The following is a 17715-nucleotide window of genomic DNA, read 5'->3' as shown; positions in this document are numbered from 1 at the left end:
CAGAAGCATGGAGTGGAAAATACAGGAGCAGGTATAAATACATGAAAAGATGGGAGTTGCCTTACCAAGTGTGAGGTCAGTCTGACGAGACAATTCAATTAACAGTAGGATACCATGGGAGGAAAAATAACTTTTGAAGTGGTAATGAGAGTGGCCCATTACAGACAGTTGACAAGAAGGTGTGAGTAAGAGTAAGTGGAAATTAGTATGGGGGAAATTAGATTTATATTTGTAATGACCTAACCACTTCCAGTCTTTATTCAGGCCTAATCTGATGGTGTTCAGTTTGTAAATTAATTCCAGTTCTGCAGTTTCACGTTGGAGTCTGTTTTTGAAGTTTTTTTGTTGAAAAATTGCCACTTTTTGGTCTGTTATTGAGTGACCAGGGAGACTGAAGTGTTCTCCTACTGGTTTTTGAATGAGCCTACAAGTCCACTAGGTCCTATTTCTTGTTCAGTTAATCACTCAGATAAACAGGTCTGTTTACACTGACGGGAGATAATGCAACCTGCTTCTTATTTACAAAGTCACCTGAAAGTGAGAACAGGTGTTCACATGGCACTTTTGTGGCCAGAATTGCAAGGTAAGTTACATGCCAGTTGTGCTTAACGTTTGCATGCCCCTTCATGCTTTGGCCACCATTCCAGGGTTCTGAGCTGCTGCCACACGGGGAACTCTGGACCAAGGCTCGGACTTTAGAAGAGTCAAATCCATGCCAGGAAAAGCAGGATGTGCCCCTGGCCCTCTCCCCACCTCACTGGTTATCCAGCAATCACAGGGGATCCCAACAGCACAAATGCAGTAGCTGTTCTGTGCTCTGCAACGGGCGCTGGCCCCCAAACTGAGCCCTGATTAACGCACAGATCCTGGGGCTCCCACCTCTCCCCTCGCCCTGGGTACACGGCCGAGACAGAGCAGGGGGCTACACATCCCCTCCCCAAGCTGACACCTCTAAAAGACTTGTCTCCACTGCAGATATGACCCATCGCTGCCTGTGGGTGCCAGGGCCAAGCCCCGCTCAGCAGCTCTAGATACAGATTAAAACTAGCATGAAGAACTATGAACGCTGGGCTTCATTAAGGGTCAGTGAGGTCTGAGAAGTTTTCTCCCTTCATTTAACTCATCTATCAGGGGATAGGCGGGTGGGGTTAATTTACTCTCGCTCATTCAGACTATGTCCACACTACCACTTATGTTGGTATAACTTATGCTGCTCAGGGGAATAAGTTCCTCCCTGAGCGACGCAAGTTACGTGGACTTAAGTGTTGGTGTGGACAGGAGCGGCGCCAGGGTTTTTGGCGCCCTAAGCACAGGGTCGGCTCGCCAGTCCCGTGGCTCTGGTGGACCTGCCGCAGGCATGCCTGCAGATGCTCCACTGGAGCCGCGGGACCAGCGGACCCTCTGCAGACACATCTGCGGCAGGTCCGCCGGAGCTGCCTGCCGCCCTTCCAAATCCTGGCGCCCTAGGCGACGGCCTAGGTCGCCTAAATGGAAGCACCGGCCCTGGCTGTGGACAATGCTGTGCTGGCAGAAGAGACATAGCTACTGTAACCCCTTTGGGGTTTAGAGAGCATGGCCCCTTTATATCTTTTTCCTAAGGGGAGAGGAGGAGCAGTGAGAGAAAGGAGGATGGGCTTCTGGAGCTGGAGGGGGAGAGAGGCAGCAGCAGCCGCAGGCCCTTGCAAAGAGAAGCCGCAGAGAAAGTGCTGGAAACCTGGGAAGGGCGGGGTGGCCGACACCCCAGGACAGGAGCCAGGGCTGGCACTTCCATTTAGGCGACCTAGGCCGTTGCCTAGGGCTCCAGGATTATGGGGGGGTGGCATTTTGCTGGGAGGGTGGCAGGCGGCTTTGGTGGACCTCCCGCAGGTGTGCCTGCGGAGGGTCCGCTGGTCTCGCAGCTCTGGTGAAGCATCAGCAGGCATGCCTGCGGCAGCTCCACCGGAGCCGCGGGACCGGTGCACGGGGCAGCGAAATGGCCCGGCGCCTAGGGCGCCAGAAACCCTGGCACCGCTCCTGACAGGAGCCAGGAGGAGCACTGTGCCACGGACAGACAGGCCAGAGCTGGACCCAGGGTCACGGCTGCCCAGAGCTGCGTGGGGCTGGGAGTACTGGGCTGGTGACTCTGCACTGGGAACAAGGAGGGAGGCTGTAGCTAGTTAAGTGGGGAGGTGGTCGCTCTGGGGGCTTTGCAGAGAGCGGCAGAAGAGGGCACCGGAGGGGTTTGCTGGGGAGAGTTCACTGGCGCTGAAGACGACCAGGAGCACCCACGACTCACCACTGGACCGGAACATTGCTCAGGCCTCCTGAACTCTGTGTGCAGACACATTGCTCAGTGCCTGCCCCTCCAGACTGTGCTCCCACTGGGTCCGGGGGCCTTGGCTTGGATGCAGCCCTGTTCTACTGCTCCCCTTATATTTCCCCTTGTTGTATTGCTCCTCTCATCCCTCTGTAAAGAAATATCTCCCTTTCCTAAATCAATTGCACTTTTCCTGTGGGTAGGTGTGTTCACTGGGGGGGGGGGGTGGAACAGGTGCCCCTGGGGTGGGGTGTCTCCTGCTGCATTCCTGCGCGTGCCTTCTCTTGGCCAGAGCTGCCTGCAGAGCAGACTCCATCGTGGCCACGAGGGTGCTAAAGTTACACTCAGCCCTTCCCTCTCTGGAGTGCCAGAGCCACGCCCTGGAGTTTCCCTCCTTTCTCTACTGCTCCCCATCCCTCCTTAGGAAAAAGATTTAAAGGGGCTGTGCTCTTTAAACCCCAAAGGGGTTACACTGCCCTGCTTGTTGAGGGTGCATTACGTTGAGAGGAGAACTCGCTCCCATCGGCTTACAACAGCTCTGCAAAAGAGCTTACAGCTGTGCCTCAGTAAGTTCTCTATATAGCCACCACCTTACAGCCGGAGTTCTGCAAACAGGAATCATGTCCCAAAGTCCTCCTCTGCCCTGATATGGGGGAATGAAACACACACAGCCTGGCAGCGCCTGGCACTGGGCATTCCCCCGCAGTCTGGGAGCCTCATGGGGCAGCGACGGGCTCGTCAGCATGTGCAGTGCTTGGCACAACGGGGCAGGACCCTCGCCCGTCACTATGGCAATGTAACTGTTCGGTAACAGTAACCACAGTGCTGGGTGAGTGTGCAGTGTGGTTATCACTGTCAGGGCCGTCCTTAGGATTTATGGGGCCTTACGCAGTATTATTAAACTGGTGCCCCTGTGCCAGATGGCAGCCCAAGCTCACAGCCTGGTGGGGGAGGGGGAGGAGGGACTTGACAGCAAAGGATAATGAGATGCCCGGCCTGCCTCATGGTGGCGGAGAGTCACAGTTCCCCGCAGAGACTTCCATGCCCTCTCCCTCATGCAGAATGGACATGAAGAAAGTACCTAATTAAAAGCACCAAAATTTGGGAATAAAAAATGTCAGTCACAGGTTTTTTGATATGCCCTGAAGTTTGTCAGAGATTTGTTTGCAAAAACTTCATAGTAAGGGTGAGTCAGCTGTCCTGCTGAATACAACATTACATATAATGGAATACATGATGCAGCTCTTCTCTGTTTTACATTTTCTTATTCAGTATTTCTAAATTGAATTTATATTTTAAATGTACTCAAATCTTAAGCCAGCATTCCAGATTTATTACATATTTAACTCACTGAAACAAAGACATTCTTTTAAATTAATCAGAGAGGTTTAGTGTGTTCATAACAATGTTCATTGCTTTTAGAAAAAGGGAACAGTAATTTACTTTGTGTGATCTCCATAACAAGAGACATGGTTATGAAATTTCACCAACTTTAAAAAAATATGTTTCCAAAGATTTTAGGTATAACAAGGATTTTGTCTTATTAAGGTACTGATTTTGCTGGAGGGTTCTTTTAAAACTAGTTCGTCGGATAGTCAGAAGTAAAGAAAGGGAAACTCTTTGTCCAGCTATCTGGAAGGGAAGCACTGTTGTCCCTTTAAGGGCTCTGTGACGAACTGGGAATGTTCTTAATGTTTTTTCTGAATACTGTGTTGGTGCCTCAGTGTCCCCATGGCAGTTCTTAAGTATCTGGCAGAGCAAAGGGCCAGTGCCCCTAAATGCCTGGCACTCTGTCTCCTAGCAACTGATGGCCTGGGCCCCTCCCCTGCAAAGGTGCCAGCTGAAGGTGTTGGAGACAAAGGGATCAGGTGACCTCCTGGCCCGGGAAAGGGGCTGAGCAGAGAGGAGGGGCTGGGTGGGGTTGTTAGTCTGGAGCTGGCTGAGGGCAGACATGGGGATCTGGCTCACTGACCCCCAGAATGGACCCAGCCGAGGGGTCCGGTTCGCTGTATCTACAAGCTCTGTTTTAGACCCTGTTCCTGTCATCGAATAAACCTCTGTGTTACTGGCTGGCTGAGAGTCACGTCTGACTGCAAAGTGGGGGTGCAGGACCCGGTGGCTTCCCCAGGACCCCGCTGGGGTGGACTCGCTGTGGGAAGCGCACGGAGGGGCAGAGGATGCTGAATGCTCCAAGGAGAGACCCAGGAGGTGAAGCCGTGTGAGCTTCTTGCCCTGAACAAGTCTGCTCCAAGGGAGAGGAGGCTCCCCAAAGTCCTGACTGGCTTGGTGGGGAGCAGTTCCGGAGCATCGCCCGGGGACTCCGTGACAGGCTCTCTTCAGTGGGGAGTGGGGGAAGAGGTGGTAAAGGGATGGACAGAAAGGACAGGAAGACTTGGAAGCACTTTTTTTTTAACTATAATAATTAAAATGTGTATTTTAGATAAGGGAGGTCTTTTGAAGGATTTATTTAAAAAACTGTATGTCTGAAGATTCACGCATTTAAGGCTAAAGATGATTGTGCATCTAAAACTCTATGCAAGCATTTTTTTAGAAATGTGATTTTATAATCTTCACCAGCTCACTAATGAAATATTTTTAAAGCAAATTTTAAATTAAGGTCCTGTAGACTGACATGTTCTGTGTAAATATTACATTAATGCTCAACTGTTTTTGTCAGTAAAGTCAGAAACTGACAGTATAAAAATTTATTTGGGCATAAGCTTTCATGGACATCGGATGAAATGGGTTATAGTCTGTCACGGAGTGTGGGGGAGTCCGGCCCTGCACCCCTCTTCCTGGGACCCACAGTGACTCTCGGCCAGCCAGTAAAACAGAAGGTTTATTGGACAACAGGAACACAGGTTATAGCAGGGCTTGCAGGCACAGTCAGGACCCCTCCACCGAGTCCTTCTGGGCTTTCAGGGTGCTTGGATCCTAGCTAGGATACCCTGAATTCCGCCCACACAGCCCCAAGCCCAAACTCAAACTGCTTCCCTCCTGCCACTCCCTTCCTTTGTCCCCTTGCCGGGCAAAGGTGTTGACCTTTCCCTTCCCTTACCTAGCTCAGGTTACAGGCTCTGGCATCGTCCATCCCCTAAAGTCCTCCCCTGCTCTCCCACTCCCCACACAGACAGTCCCTACTCCATCACATCTCTCCCCCCTTCGAGACTGAACTGAGCGGGGTCACTCTGCCCAGTGACCTGGGGAAGTTCAGGGCCCCCTCTCCGGGACAACGCGTCCGCTGTCAGGTTGGCACTTCCCTTCACATGGACCACGTCCATGTCATAGTCCTGCAGGAGCAGGCTCCACCTCAGGAGCTTGGCGTTGGCTCCTTTCATCTGGTGCAGCCAGGTCAGGGGAGAGAGGTCGGTGTACACGGTGAAGTGTCGCCCAAAGAGATATGGCTCTAGCTTCTTAAGGGCCCACACCATGGCCAGGCATTCCTTCTCGATGGCCGCGTAGCTTTGTTCCCGGGGTAGCAGCTTCTTACTCAGGTACACGATGGGGTGTCTCTCCCCCTTTTCATCCTCCTGCATTAACACCGCCCCCAGTCCCGTGTCTGAGGCATCGGTGAACACCATAAAGGGTTTGTCAAAATCTGGGTTTGCCAGAACTGGGCCGCTAACCAGAGCCTCTTTCAGCGCCCAGAAAGCCTCCTGGCACTGCTCAGTCCAGATCACCTTGTCTGGCTTCCCCTTTTTGCACAGTTCGGTGATGGGGCCGGCTATGGCACTAAAGTGGGGCACGAACCTTCGATAGTACCCTGCCATCCCAATAAAGGCCTGGACCTGCTTTTTGGTTTGGGGAGCAGGCCAGTCTCTGATTGTGATGCAGTAGGGACTGTCTGTGTGGGGAGTGGGAGAGCAGGGAAGGACTTTAGGGGATGGACGATGCCAGAGCCTGTAACCTGAGCTAGGTAAGGGAGGGGAAAGGTCAACACCTTTGCCCGGGAAGGGGACAAAGGAAGGGAGTGGCAGGAGGGAAGCAGTTGGAGTTTGGGCTTGGGGCTGTGTGGGCGGAATTCAGGGTATCCTAGCTAGGATCCAAGCACCCTGAAAGCCCAGAAGGACTCGGTGGAGGGGTCCTGACTGTGCCTGCAAGCTCTGCTGTAACCTGTGTTCCTGTTGTCCAATAAACCTTCTGTTTTACTGGCTGGCTGAGAGTCACTGTGGGTCCCAGGAAGAGGGGTGCAGGGCCGGACTCCCCCACACTCCGTGACAACTGGTGGCAGCGGCGGGACGTACTGCACCCCGTGGACGGCGCTTCCTGCAGTAAGTGACTAGGGAGCAGTAAAACGAAGGGGTGACTAACCCCTGGGAGTGTGTGCCCAGTGAGAAGGACTTTGCAGTAACAGGGTCCCCCGGGGGATTGCAGCGAGCGGCCCCAGGGGCGAGGAGTCTGCAGCTCGACCCTGGCAGAGAGGTGGTGACCTCAAGAAGGGCTGGTGCACTAGGGGTCCCCCTGGAAACCGTGGGGAGCGGCGAGCACCCCGACCTGTGAGTGGCCAGCAGGAAGATGTATGCCAAGCGGCGCAAGTGTGACCTGCTGGAGCTATGCAAGCAGAGGGGGTTGCGCCCGGGGAGATGCACCAAGGACCAGCTGATTGCCCAGCTGGAGCAGGGAGACCGCATGAATGAACGGAGCCCTGTCTCTGAGGGAAGCAGCCGGGCAGATGCAGCGCAGGCACCAGTGTCTGTCCCCACTGGGAGTGGTCAGCCGGCGGACGAGGGCTTCCCGAGACCCCCCCCTCCTAGGCGTAGGGGAAGGGCGGGGAGGAGCCCAGTGTATACCGAGGGCACCGTGACACCCCCGGCCAGCAGGGGATCTGCGCGGCGAAGCTCACCCCCCAGCAGGGGATCCTCCCGGCAACGCTCGGCATCCGTGGAGCGGACGCGGCTGGAATATGAAAGGGAGCTGAGACGGGAGGAGCTCGAGTTAAAGAGGCGAGAGCTGGAGGAGAAGGAGAAACAGCGTAAACATGAGGAGAACCAGCGTAAACATGAGCGGGAGGAGAAGGAGAAACAGCGTAAACATGAGCTGGACCTGGCCCAGCTGAGGAGCAGTGAGGCCCCGGCTGCGGTGAGCGAGGGGGGACCCAAGCCTACAAAGAGCTTTGATAAGCACTTGCTGCCCCGGCGTAAGGAGGGGGAGGACATAGATACCTTCCTGACGGCCTTTGAGAAGGCCTGCGAGCTGCACAGGGTTGACCCTGCAGACAGGATCGCAGTTCTCACCCCCTTACTGGACTCCACAGCCGTGGAGGTGTACAGCCGACTGAAAGGGGCGGAGGCAGGGGACTACGAACTGTTCAAACAGGCCCTGCTCCGCGAGTTTGGGCTGACTCCTGAGATGTACCGGAAAAAGTTCCGGAGCCAGCGTAAAACCCGTGAGGTCACATACCTACAACTGGTCAACCGGGCGCAGGGGTATGCCCGCAAGTGGACGGCTGGGGCCCAAACTAAAGAGGACCTGCTTGACCTATTCATACTGGAGCACCTGTACGAGCAGTGCCCGTCCGACCTGAGGCTGTGGTTGATGGACCAGAAGCCGGAGAACCCGCAGCATGCAGGCCAGCTGGCCGACCAATTTGTGGACAGTCGGGCAGGGGATGGCAGGGAGGAGTCTCGAAGGAGCAGGCCTGCCTCAACGCAGAGAGAGAGTCATCATGGGACCTCCCAAAGGGGGCCTATAGAGAACCCCCGCAAAAGGGGAACATCCAGCGGCAGGTCCCTCCGACCCACTCAAGGGGACCCACGAGACATGGGCTGCTATCGCTGTGGCCAACGAGGTCACATAAGGGCCCAGTGCCCCAAGCTCAGGGACAGACCAAGCAGACCCAACCCGCAGAGGGTGGACTGGGTAAAAACCCAATCGGAGGAGGGGCTACATTTCCAGGAAAGGGGGGTTGGCAACATACCACCGGCGGATGCTCCAGGTTCCGGGTTTTTGGTTTACCGGGTGGGCGTGGGGCTGCCCCTCCGGAAAGAGTGCATTGTTTCCCTGGAAGTGGATGGGAGGAAGGTCACTGGGTACTGGGACACGGGCGCAGAGGTGACGCTGGCCCGGCCCGAGGTGGTGGCCTCAGATCGGATGGTGCCCGACACCTACCTGACCCTGATGGGCGTGGGTGGGACCCCATTCAAGGTACCCGTGGCAAGGGTACACCTGAAATGGGGAGCCAAGGAGGGCCCCAAGGATGTGGGGGTACACCAATATTTGCCCACTGACGTGTTAATGGGAGGGGACCTTGAGGACTGGCCTAGTAACACCCAGAGTGCCCTGGTCGTGACTCGTAGTCAGAGTCGGCAAAGGGCACTGCTCCCCGACAACGGGGAAGGTACTCGACCCGAGGTGCAGGACCCTAACCCAGGGAGCGGGGAACGCCCAGGGGCACGGTTCAAAGAGGCTGCGGCCTCAGACCCAGCCAGCAAGAGAGAGCCGGTCCCCATCCCTGTCCCAGCTGCTGAGTTCCAGGCCGAGTTGCAGAAAGATCCCTCCTTGCGGAAGCACAGGGACCGGGCTGACCTTAGTGCGGTACAGACCATGAGGAGAGGTTGCAAGGAGAGGTTCCTGTGGGAGAAGGGGTTCCTGTACCGAGAATGGGCTCCCCCAGGGGAAGTAGAGTCATGGGGGATCAGGAGGCAGCTGGTGGTTCCCCAGAAGTTTCGTCACAAGCTGCTGTACCTGGCTCATGACATCCCTCTCGCAGGGCACCAGGGAATCCGGCGCACCAGGCAGAGGCTGCTACAGAACTTTTACTGGCCTGGGGTCTTTACCCATGTCCGACAGTACTGCCAATCCTGTGACCCCTGCCAGAGGGTGGGGAAGGCCCGGGACAAGGGGAAAGCGGCTTTGAGGCCTTTACCCATCATAGAAGAACCTTTCCAGAAGGTGGCCATGGACATAGTGGGACCCCTCAGCAAGGCGACCCGGTCAGGGAAGAAATACATCCTGGTGGTGGTGGATTTTGCCACTCGCTACCCTGAGGCGGTGGCCTTGTCCTCTATTGAAGCAGACACAGTGGCAGATGCGCTGCTGACAATTTTCAGCCGGGTGGGGTTCCCCAAGGAGGTCTTAACGGACCAGGGGTCCAACTTCATGTCGGCCCTGCTCCGGTCCTTATGGCAGAAATGTGGGGTCCAGCACAACTGGGCCTCAGCGTATCACCCCCAGTCCAACGGGCTGGTAGAAAGGTTCAACGGGACGCTGAAGATGATGCTAAAAACATTTATGAACCAGCACCCGCAAGATTGGGACAAGTACTTACCTCACCTGCTGTTTGCGTACAGGGAGGTACCCCAGGAATCTACCGGGTTTTCACCTTTCGAACTGTTGTATGGAAGGCGGGTGAGGGGGCCCCTAGACCTGATGAGGGACGAATGGGAGGGGAAGGCCGCTCCCGAGGGAGAGTCAGTGGTGGAGTATGTCCTGACCTTCCGGGAAAGACTGGCCGAGCTCATGGGCCTGGCCAGGGAGAATCTGGCCCGAGCCCAGAGGAGGCAGAAGGTCTGGTATGACCGCACAGCACGAGCCCGTGCCTTCGCCACTGGGGATCAGGTGATGGTTCTCATCCCCGTGAGGAGAAACAAACTCCAGGCCGCCTGGGAAGGGCCCTTCAAGGTGATCAAGCAACTGAATGAGGTAAACTATGTGGTGGAGCTGTCAAACCGGACACATCACCGTCGGGTGTACCATGTGAACATGATGAAACCATACTATGACAGGGGAAATGTGGTGTTGGCCGTGTGTGGACATTGGGAGGAGCAGGGAGATGACCCTTTAGTGGATCTATTCCCTGAGACAAAAGCTGGTTCCCCCCTGGAGGCGATTCCCCTCTCTGATCAGCTGACCCCGGGCCAGCACGCTGAGATCAGAGGGGTGCTGCATCTGTACCGACAGCTGTTTTCCAACCAGCCTGGACGCACTAATTTGACTGTCCACCGGGTGGAGACCGGGTCACATCCCCCTATAAGATGCTCCCCTTTTCGGGTCACTGGTAAAACTGCCCAGGATCTTGAAAGAGAGGTCAGGGACATGCTGGCTTTGGGGGTGATCCAGCCATCTTCCAGCCCTTGGGCCTCGCCAGTGGTGCTAGTCCCCAAGAAGGACGGGTCAATCCGGTTCTGTGTGGACTATCGAAAGCTCAATGCCATCACCGTATCTGATGACTACCCTATGCCCAGGCCTGACGAGCTCCTAGACAAGCTGGGAGGTGCTCGGTACCTTACCACTATGGATCTTACCAAAGGCTACTGGCAAGTGCCGCTGGACGCAGATGCCAGGCTGAAATCGGCCTTTATCACCCCTCTGGGGCTCTATGAGTTTCTGACTCTGCCCTTCGGCCTCAAGGGAGCGCCAGCCACCTTCCAGCGCCTGGTGGATCAGCTACTGAGGGGGATGGAGAGTTTTGCCGTGGCGTATATTGACGACATCTGCGTCTTCAGCCAGACCTGGGAGGACCACATGTCCCAGGTTAAACAAGTCCTGGACCGACTCCGAAAGGCTGGGTTAACAGTAAAGGCTGAGAAGTGCAAGGTGGGGATGGCTGAAGTATCTTACCTGGGCCATCGGGTGGGGAGCGGCTGCCTGAAGCCGGAACCAGCCAAGGTGGAGGTGATCAGAGACTGGCCTGCTCCCCAAACCAAAAAGCAGGTCCAGGCCTTTATTGGGATGGCGGGGTACTATCGAAGGTTCGTGCCCCACTTTAGTGCCATAGCCGGCCCCATCACTGAACTGTGCAAGAAGGGGAAGCCAGACAAGGTGATCTGGACTGAGCAGTGCCAGGAGACTTTCCGGGCGCTGAAGGAGGCTCTGGTTAGTGGCCCAGTTCTGGCAAACCCAGATTTTGACAAACCCTTTATGGTGTTCGCCGATGCCTCAGACACGGGACTGGGGGCGGTGTTAATGCAGGAGGATGAAAAGGGGGAGAGACACCCCATCGTGTACCTGAGTAAGAAGCTGCCACCCCGGGAACAAAGCTACGCGGCCATCGAGAAGGAATGCCTGGCCATGGTGTGGGCCCTTAAAAAGCTAGAGCCATATCTCTTTGGGCGACACTTCACCGTATACACCGACCACTCTCCCCTGACCTGGCTGCACCAGATGAAAGGAGCCAACGCCAAGCTCCTGAGGTGGAGCCTGCTCCTGCAGGACTATGACATGGACGTGGTCCATGTGAAGGGAAGTGCCAACCTGACAGCGGACGCGTTGTCCCGGAGAGGGGGCCCTGAACTTCCCCAGGTCACTGGGCAGAGTGACCCCGCTCAGTTCAGTCTCGAAGGGGGGAGAGATGTGATGGAGCAGGGGCTGTCTGTGTGGGGAGGGGGAGAGCAGGGGAGGACTTTAGGGGATGGACGATGCCAGAGCCTGTAACCTGAGCTAGGTAAGGGAGGGGAAAGGTCAACACCTTTGCCCGGGAAGGGGACAAAGGAAGGGAGTGGCAGGAGGAAAGCAGTTGGAGTTTGGGCTTGGGGCTGTGTGGGCGGAATTCAGGGTATCCTAGCTAGGATCCAAGCACCCTGAAAGCCCAGAAGGACTCGGTGGAGGGGTCCTGACTGTGCCTGCAAGCTCTGCTGTAACCTGTGTTCCTGTTGTCCAATAAACCTTCTGTTTTACTGGCTGGCTGAGAGTCACTGTGGGTCCCAGGAAGAGGGGTGCAGGGCCGGACTCCCCCACACTCCGTGACACTGATCACCTCCACCTTGGCTGGTTCCGGCTTCAGGCAGCCGCTCCCCACCCGATGGCCCAGGTAAGATACTTCAGCCATCCCCACCTTGCACTTCTCAGCCTTTACTGTTAACCCAGCCTTTCGGAGTCGGTCCAGGACTTGTTTAACCTGGGACATGTGGTCCTCCCAGGTCTGGCTGAAGACGCAGATGTCGTCAATATACGCCACGGCAAAACTCTCCATCCCTCTCATAGCTGATCCACCAGGCGCTGGAAGGTGGCCGGCGCTCCCTTGAGGCCGAAGGGCAGGGTCAGAAACTCATAGAGCCCCAGAGGGGTGATAAAGGCCGATTTCAGCCTGGTATCTGCGTCCAGCGGCACTTGCCAGTAGCCTTTGGTAAGATCCATGGTGGTGAGGTACCGAGCACCTCCCAGCTTGTCTAGGAGCTCGTCAGGCCTGGGCATAGGGTAGGTATCAGATACGGTGATGGCATTGAGCTTTCGATAGTCCACACAGAACCGGATTGACCCATCCTTCTTGGGGACTAGCACCACTGGCGAGGCCCAAGGGCTGGAAGACGGCTGGATCACCCCCAAAGCCAGCATGTCCCTGACCTCTCTTTCTAGGTCCTGAGCAGTTTTACCGGTGACCCGAAAAGGGGAGCATCTTATAGGGGGATGTGACCCGGTCTCCACCCGGTGGACAGTCAAATTAGTGCGTCCAGGCTGGTTGGAAAACAGCTGTCGATACAGATGCAGCACCCCTCTGATCTCAGCGTGCTGGCCCGGGGTCAGCTGATCAGAGAGGGGAATCGCCTCCAGGGGGGAACCAGCTTTTGTCCCAGAGAATAGATCTACTAAGGGGTCATCTCCCTGCCCCTCCCAATGTCCACACACGGCCAACACCACATTCCCCCTGTCATAGTACGGTTTCATCATGTTCACATGGTACACCCGACGGTGATGTGCCCGGTTTGACAGCTCCACCACATAGTTTACCTCATTCAGTTGCTTGATCACCTTGAAGGGCCCTTCCCAGGCGGCCTGGAGTTTGTTTCTCCTCACGGGGATGAGAACCATCACCTGATCTCCGGTCGCGAAGGCACGGGCCCGTGCCGTGCAGTCATACCAGACCTTCTGCCTCCTCTGGGCTCGGGCCAGATTCTCCCTGGCCAGGCCCATGAGCTCGGCCAGTCTTTCCCGGAAGGTCAGGACATACTCCACCACTGACTCTCCCTCGGGAGCGGCCTTCCCCTCCCATTCGTCCCTCATCAGGTCTAGGGGCCCCCTTACCCGCCTTCCATACAACAGTTCGAAAGGTGAAAACCCGGTAGATTCCTGGGGCACCTCCCTGTACGCAAACAGCAGGTGAGGTAAGTACTTGTCCCAATCCTGCGGGTGCTGGTTCATAAATGTTTTTAGCATCATCTTCAGCGTCCCGTTGAACCTTTCCACCAGCCCGTTGGACTGGGGGTGATACGCTGAGGCCCAGTTGTGCTGGACCCCACATTTCTGCCATAAGGACCGGAGCAGGGCCGACATGAATTTGGACCCCTGGTCCGTTAAGACCTCCTTGGGGAACCCCACCCAGCTGAAAATTGTCAGCAGCGCATCTGCCACTGTGTCTGCTTCGATAGAGGACAAGGCCACCGCCTCGGGGTAGCGAGTGGCAAAATCCACCACCACCAGGATATATTTCTTCCCTGACCGGGTCGTCTTGCTGAGGGGTCCCACTATGTCCATGGCCACCTTCTGGAAAGGTTCTTCTATGATGGGTAAAGGCCTCAAAGCCGCTTTCCCCTTGTCCCGGGCCTTTCCCACCCTCTGGCAGGGGTCGAGTACCTTCCCCGTTATCGGGGTGCAGTGCCCTTTGTCGACTCTGACTACGAGTCACGACCAGGGCACTCTGGGTGTTACTAGGCCAGTCCTCGAGGTCCCCTCCCATTAATACGTCCGTGGGCAAATATTGGTGTACCCCCACATCCTTGGGGCCCTCCTTGGCCCCCCATTTCAGGTGTACCCTTGCCACAGGCACCTTGAATGGGGTCCCGCCCACGCCCATCAGGGTCAGGTAGGTGTCCGGCACCATCCGATCTGAGGCCACCACCTCGGGCCGGGCCAGCGTCACCTCTGCGTCCGTGTCCCAGTACCTAGTGACCTTCCTCCCATCTACCTCCAGGGAAACAATGCACTCCTTCCGGAGGGGCAGCCCCGCGCCCACCCGGTAAACCAAAAACCCGGAACCTGGAGCATCCACAGGTGGTATGTTGCCAGCCCCACTTTCCTGGAAATGTAGCCCCTCCTCCGATTGGGCTTTTACCCAGTCCACCCTCTGCGGGTTGGGTCTGCTTGGTCTGTCCCTGAGCTTGGGGCACTGGGCCCGTATGGGGCCTCGTTGGCCACAGCGATAGCAGCCCATGTCTCGTGGGTCCCCTTGAGTGGGTCAGAGGGACCTGCCGCTGGATGTTCCCCTTTTGGGGGGGTTCTCCATAGGCCCCCTTTGGGAGGTCCCATGATGACTCTCTCTCTGCGTTGAGGCAGGCCTGCTCCTTCGAGACTCCTCCCTGCCATCCCCTGCCCAACTGTCCACAAATTGGTCGGCCAGCTGGCCTGCGTGCTGTGGGTTCTCCGGCTTCTGGTCCATCAACCACAGCCTCAGGTCGGACGGGCACTGCTCGTACAGGTGCTCCAGTATGAATAGGTCAAGCAGGTCCTCTTTAGTTTGGGCCCCAGCTGTCCACTTGCAGGCATACCCCTGCGCCCGGTTGACCAGTTGTAGGTATGTGACCTCACGGGTTTTACGCTGGCTCTGGAACTTTTTCCGGTACATCTCAGGAGTCAGCCCAAACTCGCGGAGCAGGGCCTGTTTGAACAGTTCGTAGTCCCCTGCCTCCGCCCCTTTCAGTCGGCTGTACACCTCCACGGCTGTGGAGTCCAGTAAGGGGGTGAGAACTGCGATCCTGTCTGCAGGGTCAACCCTGTGCAGCTCGCAGGCCTTCTCAAAGGCCGTCAGGAAGGTGTCTATGTCCTCCCCCTCCTTACGCCGGGGCAGCAAGTGCTTATCAAAGCTCTTTGTAGGCTTGGGTCCCCCCTCACTCACCACAGCCGGGGCCCCACTGCTCGCCAGCCGGGCCAGCTCCAGCTCATGTTTACGCTGTTTCTCCTTCTCCTCCCACTCACGCTGGCGCTGGTTCTCCTCATGTTCACGCTGTTTCGCCTTCTCCTCCAGCTCTCGCCTCTTTAACTCGAGCTCTTCCCGTCTCAGCTCCCTTTCATATTCCAGCCGCGTCCGCTCCACGGATGCCGAGCGTTGCCGGGAGGATCCCCTGCTGGGGGGTGGGCTTCGCCGGGAGGATCCCCTGCTGGCCGGGGGGGTCACGGTGCCCTCGGTATACACTGGGCTCCTCCCCGCCCTTCCCCTAGGCCTAGGAAGGGGGGGGTCTCGGGAAGCCCTCGTCCGCCGGCTGACCACTCCCAGCGGGGACAGACACTGGTGCCTGCGCTGCATCTGCCCGGCTGCTTCCCTCAGAGACAGGGCTCCGTTCATTCATGCGGTCTCCCTGCTCCAGCTGGGCAATCAGCTGGTCCTTGGTGAGTCTCCCCGGGTGCAGCCCCCTCTGCTTGCACAGCTCCAGCAGGTCACACTTGCGCCGCTTGGCATACATCTTCCTGCTGGCCACTCACAGGCCGGGGTGCTCGCCGCTCCCCACGGTTTCCAGGGGGACCCCTAGTGCACCAGCCCTTCTTGAGGTCACCACCTCTCTGCCAGGGTCGAGCTGCAGACTCCTCCGCCCCTGGGACCGCTCGCTGCAATCCCCCGGGGGACCCTGTTACTGCAAAGTCCTTCTCACTGGGCACACACTCCCAGGGGTTAATCACCCCTTCGTTTTACTGCTCCCCAGTCACTTACTGCAGGAAGCGCTGTCCACGGGGTGCAGTATGTCCCACCACTGCCACCAGTTGTCACGGAGTGTGGGGGAGTCCCGCCCTGCACCCCTCTTCCTGGGACCCACAGTGACTCTCGGCCAGCCAGTAAAACAGAAGGTTTATTGGACAACAGGAACACCGGTTACAGCAGAGCTTGCAGGCACAGTCAGGACCCCTCCACCGAGTCCTTCTGGGCTTTCAGGGTGCTTGGATCCTAGCTAGGATACCCTGAATTCCGCCCACACAGCCCCAAGCCCAAACTCAAACTGCTTCCCTCCTGCCGCTCCCTTCCTTTGTCCCCTTCCCGGGCAAAGGTGTTGACCTTTCCCCTCCCTTACCTAGCTCAGGTTACAGGCCCTGGCATCGTCCATCCCCTAAAGTCCTCCCCTGCTCTCCCCCTCCTCACACAGACAGTCCCTACTCCATCACATAGTGCACAAAAGCTTATGCCCAAATAATTTGTTAGTCTTTGCGGTGACACAAGGACTCGTCCTTGTTTCTGCTGATACAGACTGTCAGTATATACCTTGGGGTTGGCAAATGCCTGTTAAATGGCTTTATTACCCCTTGAATGTCTCTTTAACAGTTTCAATGTTGTGCTAATAGGTCTGGCAGGCTGGAGGTTTTTTCACTTTTAACTACTCGATTCCCTCCCAAGGAAGACTCACCAGGCTAGAGCAGCCATCTGTGGGAGCCTGCAGGAAGGATCAGAACAGGGATAGGAAAACAAGAGGGTAGACACTAAGACGCAGTGGTGCCCCAAATTTTCAGGTGCCCTACGCAGCTGCCTATGTTGCCTGTGCCTAAGGACGGCCCTGATCAATATCAGTCACCTGCCACATCCAGGCTGAGCTCTGTTCTGAATGCAGAGCCCAGAACTGCCACCCTCACCTCCATCTCCTCCCTCCCTGCACCCCCATGGACTGGCTGCCCATTTCATACCCCAAGCCCAGCCTCTGGGGTTTGACCCCCCCCCGATACTCACCAGAGCCGCTCCCCTGGCTGGGCACAGCCCCCAGCAGCAGCAGGCACAGTGCCAGGGCCATCATCGCCCCCATATCCATTTCAGGAATTGGCTCCTTCCCCCATCATCTGGCTGGGACATCTGCAGCCAGGTGCCAGCGATCTGGTCCCTGCAAGGCGAGAACTGCAGCCAAAGGCCAGCTGCTAACAGTGGGAGCAGGGCTTAATGTGTGCCAGGGCTGAACCCTGGCCCCGCCGGGCCTGGCGGTTCACAGCGCCGGCTCCGCCAGCCTGGTAGGGCTGAGGCCCGGTCCCTCTGGCCTCAAGTCAGTTATGAAAGTAAAACAATTGCTTGATGCCTGGCAGTGCTTTCATTACTGATTCAGGATGGAGTGGGAACCTCCCGCCTGCAGGGACTGGCTGAGAGGGGAATGTCCCGCCAATAGCTACACACAGACCTATCCCTCGTCACCGGTAGCTGGGCATAATCTGGCTGGGCAGGCTGGCCAGGGAAAGTGAATGGGCGCAGTGGGGATCTGGGCGGGAATTTGGCCCCGCTGAGAACTTGGCCCCAGGGGCTTTAATGACCAAGAGCAGCAATCTAACACACACATTAATTCTCTGCCCATCTCTGGCCCTTCTTCCAGACATGTATTTATTAAATGAATTCTAAGCCCAGACGGCACCGTTAGCTCATCTTATCTGACCTCCTGCAGCATCCAGGCCAGAGAACTTCCCGTGACCCCTGTATGGAGTCCAGGAACCTGTCCTTCATGCCAGGGTCTCCAAGCACTTTCTTAATTTAATGAATTAACCACCACCCCCGCCCACTCTGTGGTGAGGGATAAATGATAACCCATGGG

At 56.7% G+C, this 17715-nt stretch overlaps 1 protein-coding gene across 1 annotated transcript in view; it reads right to left on the bottom strand.

Annotated features, from left to right (window-relative positions):
* Nucleotides 1–16950, bottom strand: part of LOC115643389 (class I histocompatibility antigen, F10 alpha chain-like) — a 33148-nt gene extending 16198 nt beyond the window's left edge. Inside the window, exon 1 of the mRNA XM_030547379.1 lies at nucleotides 16875–16950. Coding sequence (XP_030403239.1) covers nucleotides 16875–16947 — 73 coding nt within the window. The 5' untranslated portion in view covers nucleotides 16948–16950. The remainder of the gene's footprint in view (nucleotides 1–16874) is intronic.
* Between the last annotated feature and the right edge of the window lie 765 nt (nucleotides 16951–17715).

The sequence above is a fragment of the Gopherus evgoodei genome, unplaced genomic scaffold (assembly GCF_007399415.2).
Source record: "Gopherus evgoodei ecotype Sinaloan lineage unplaced genomic scaffold, rGopEvg1_v1.p scaffold_58_arrow_ctg1, whole genome shotgun sequence".
NCBI lineage: Eukaryota > Metazoa > Chordata > Testudines > Testudinidae > Gopherus > Gopherus evgoodei.
This window is presented reverse-complemented; position numbering and strand designations above follow the sequence as displayed.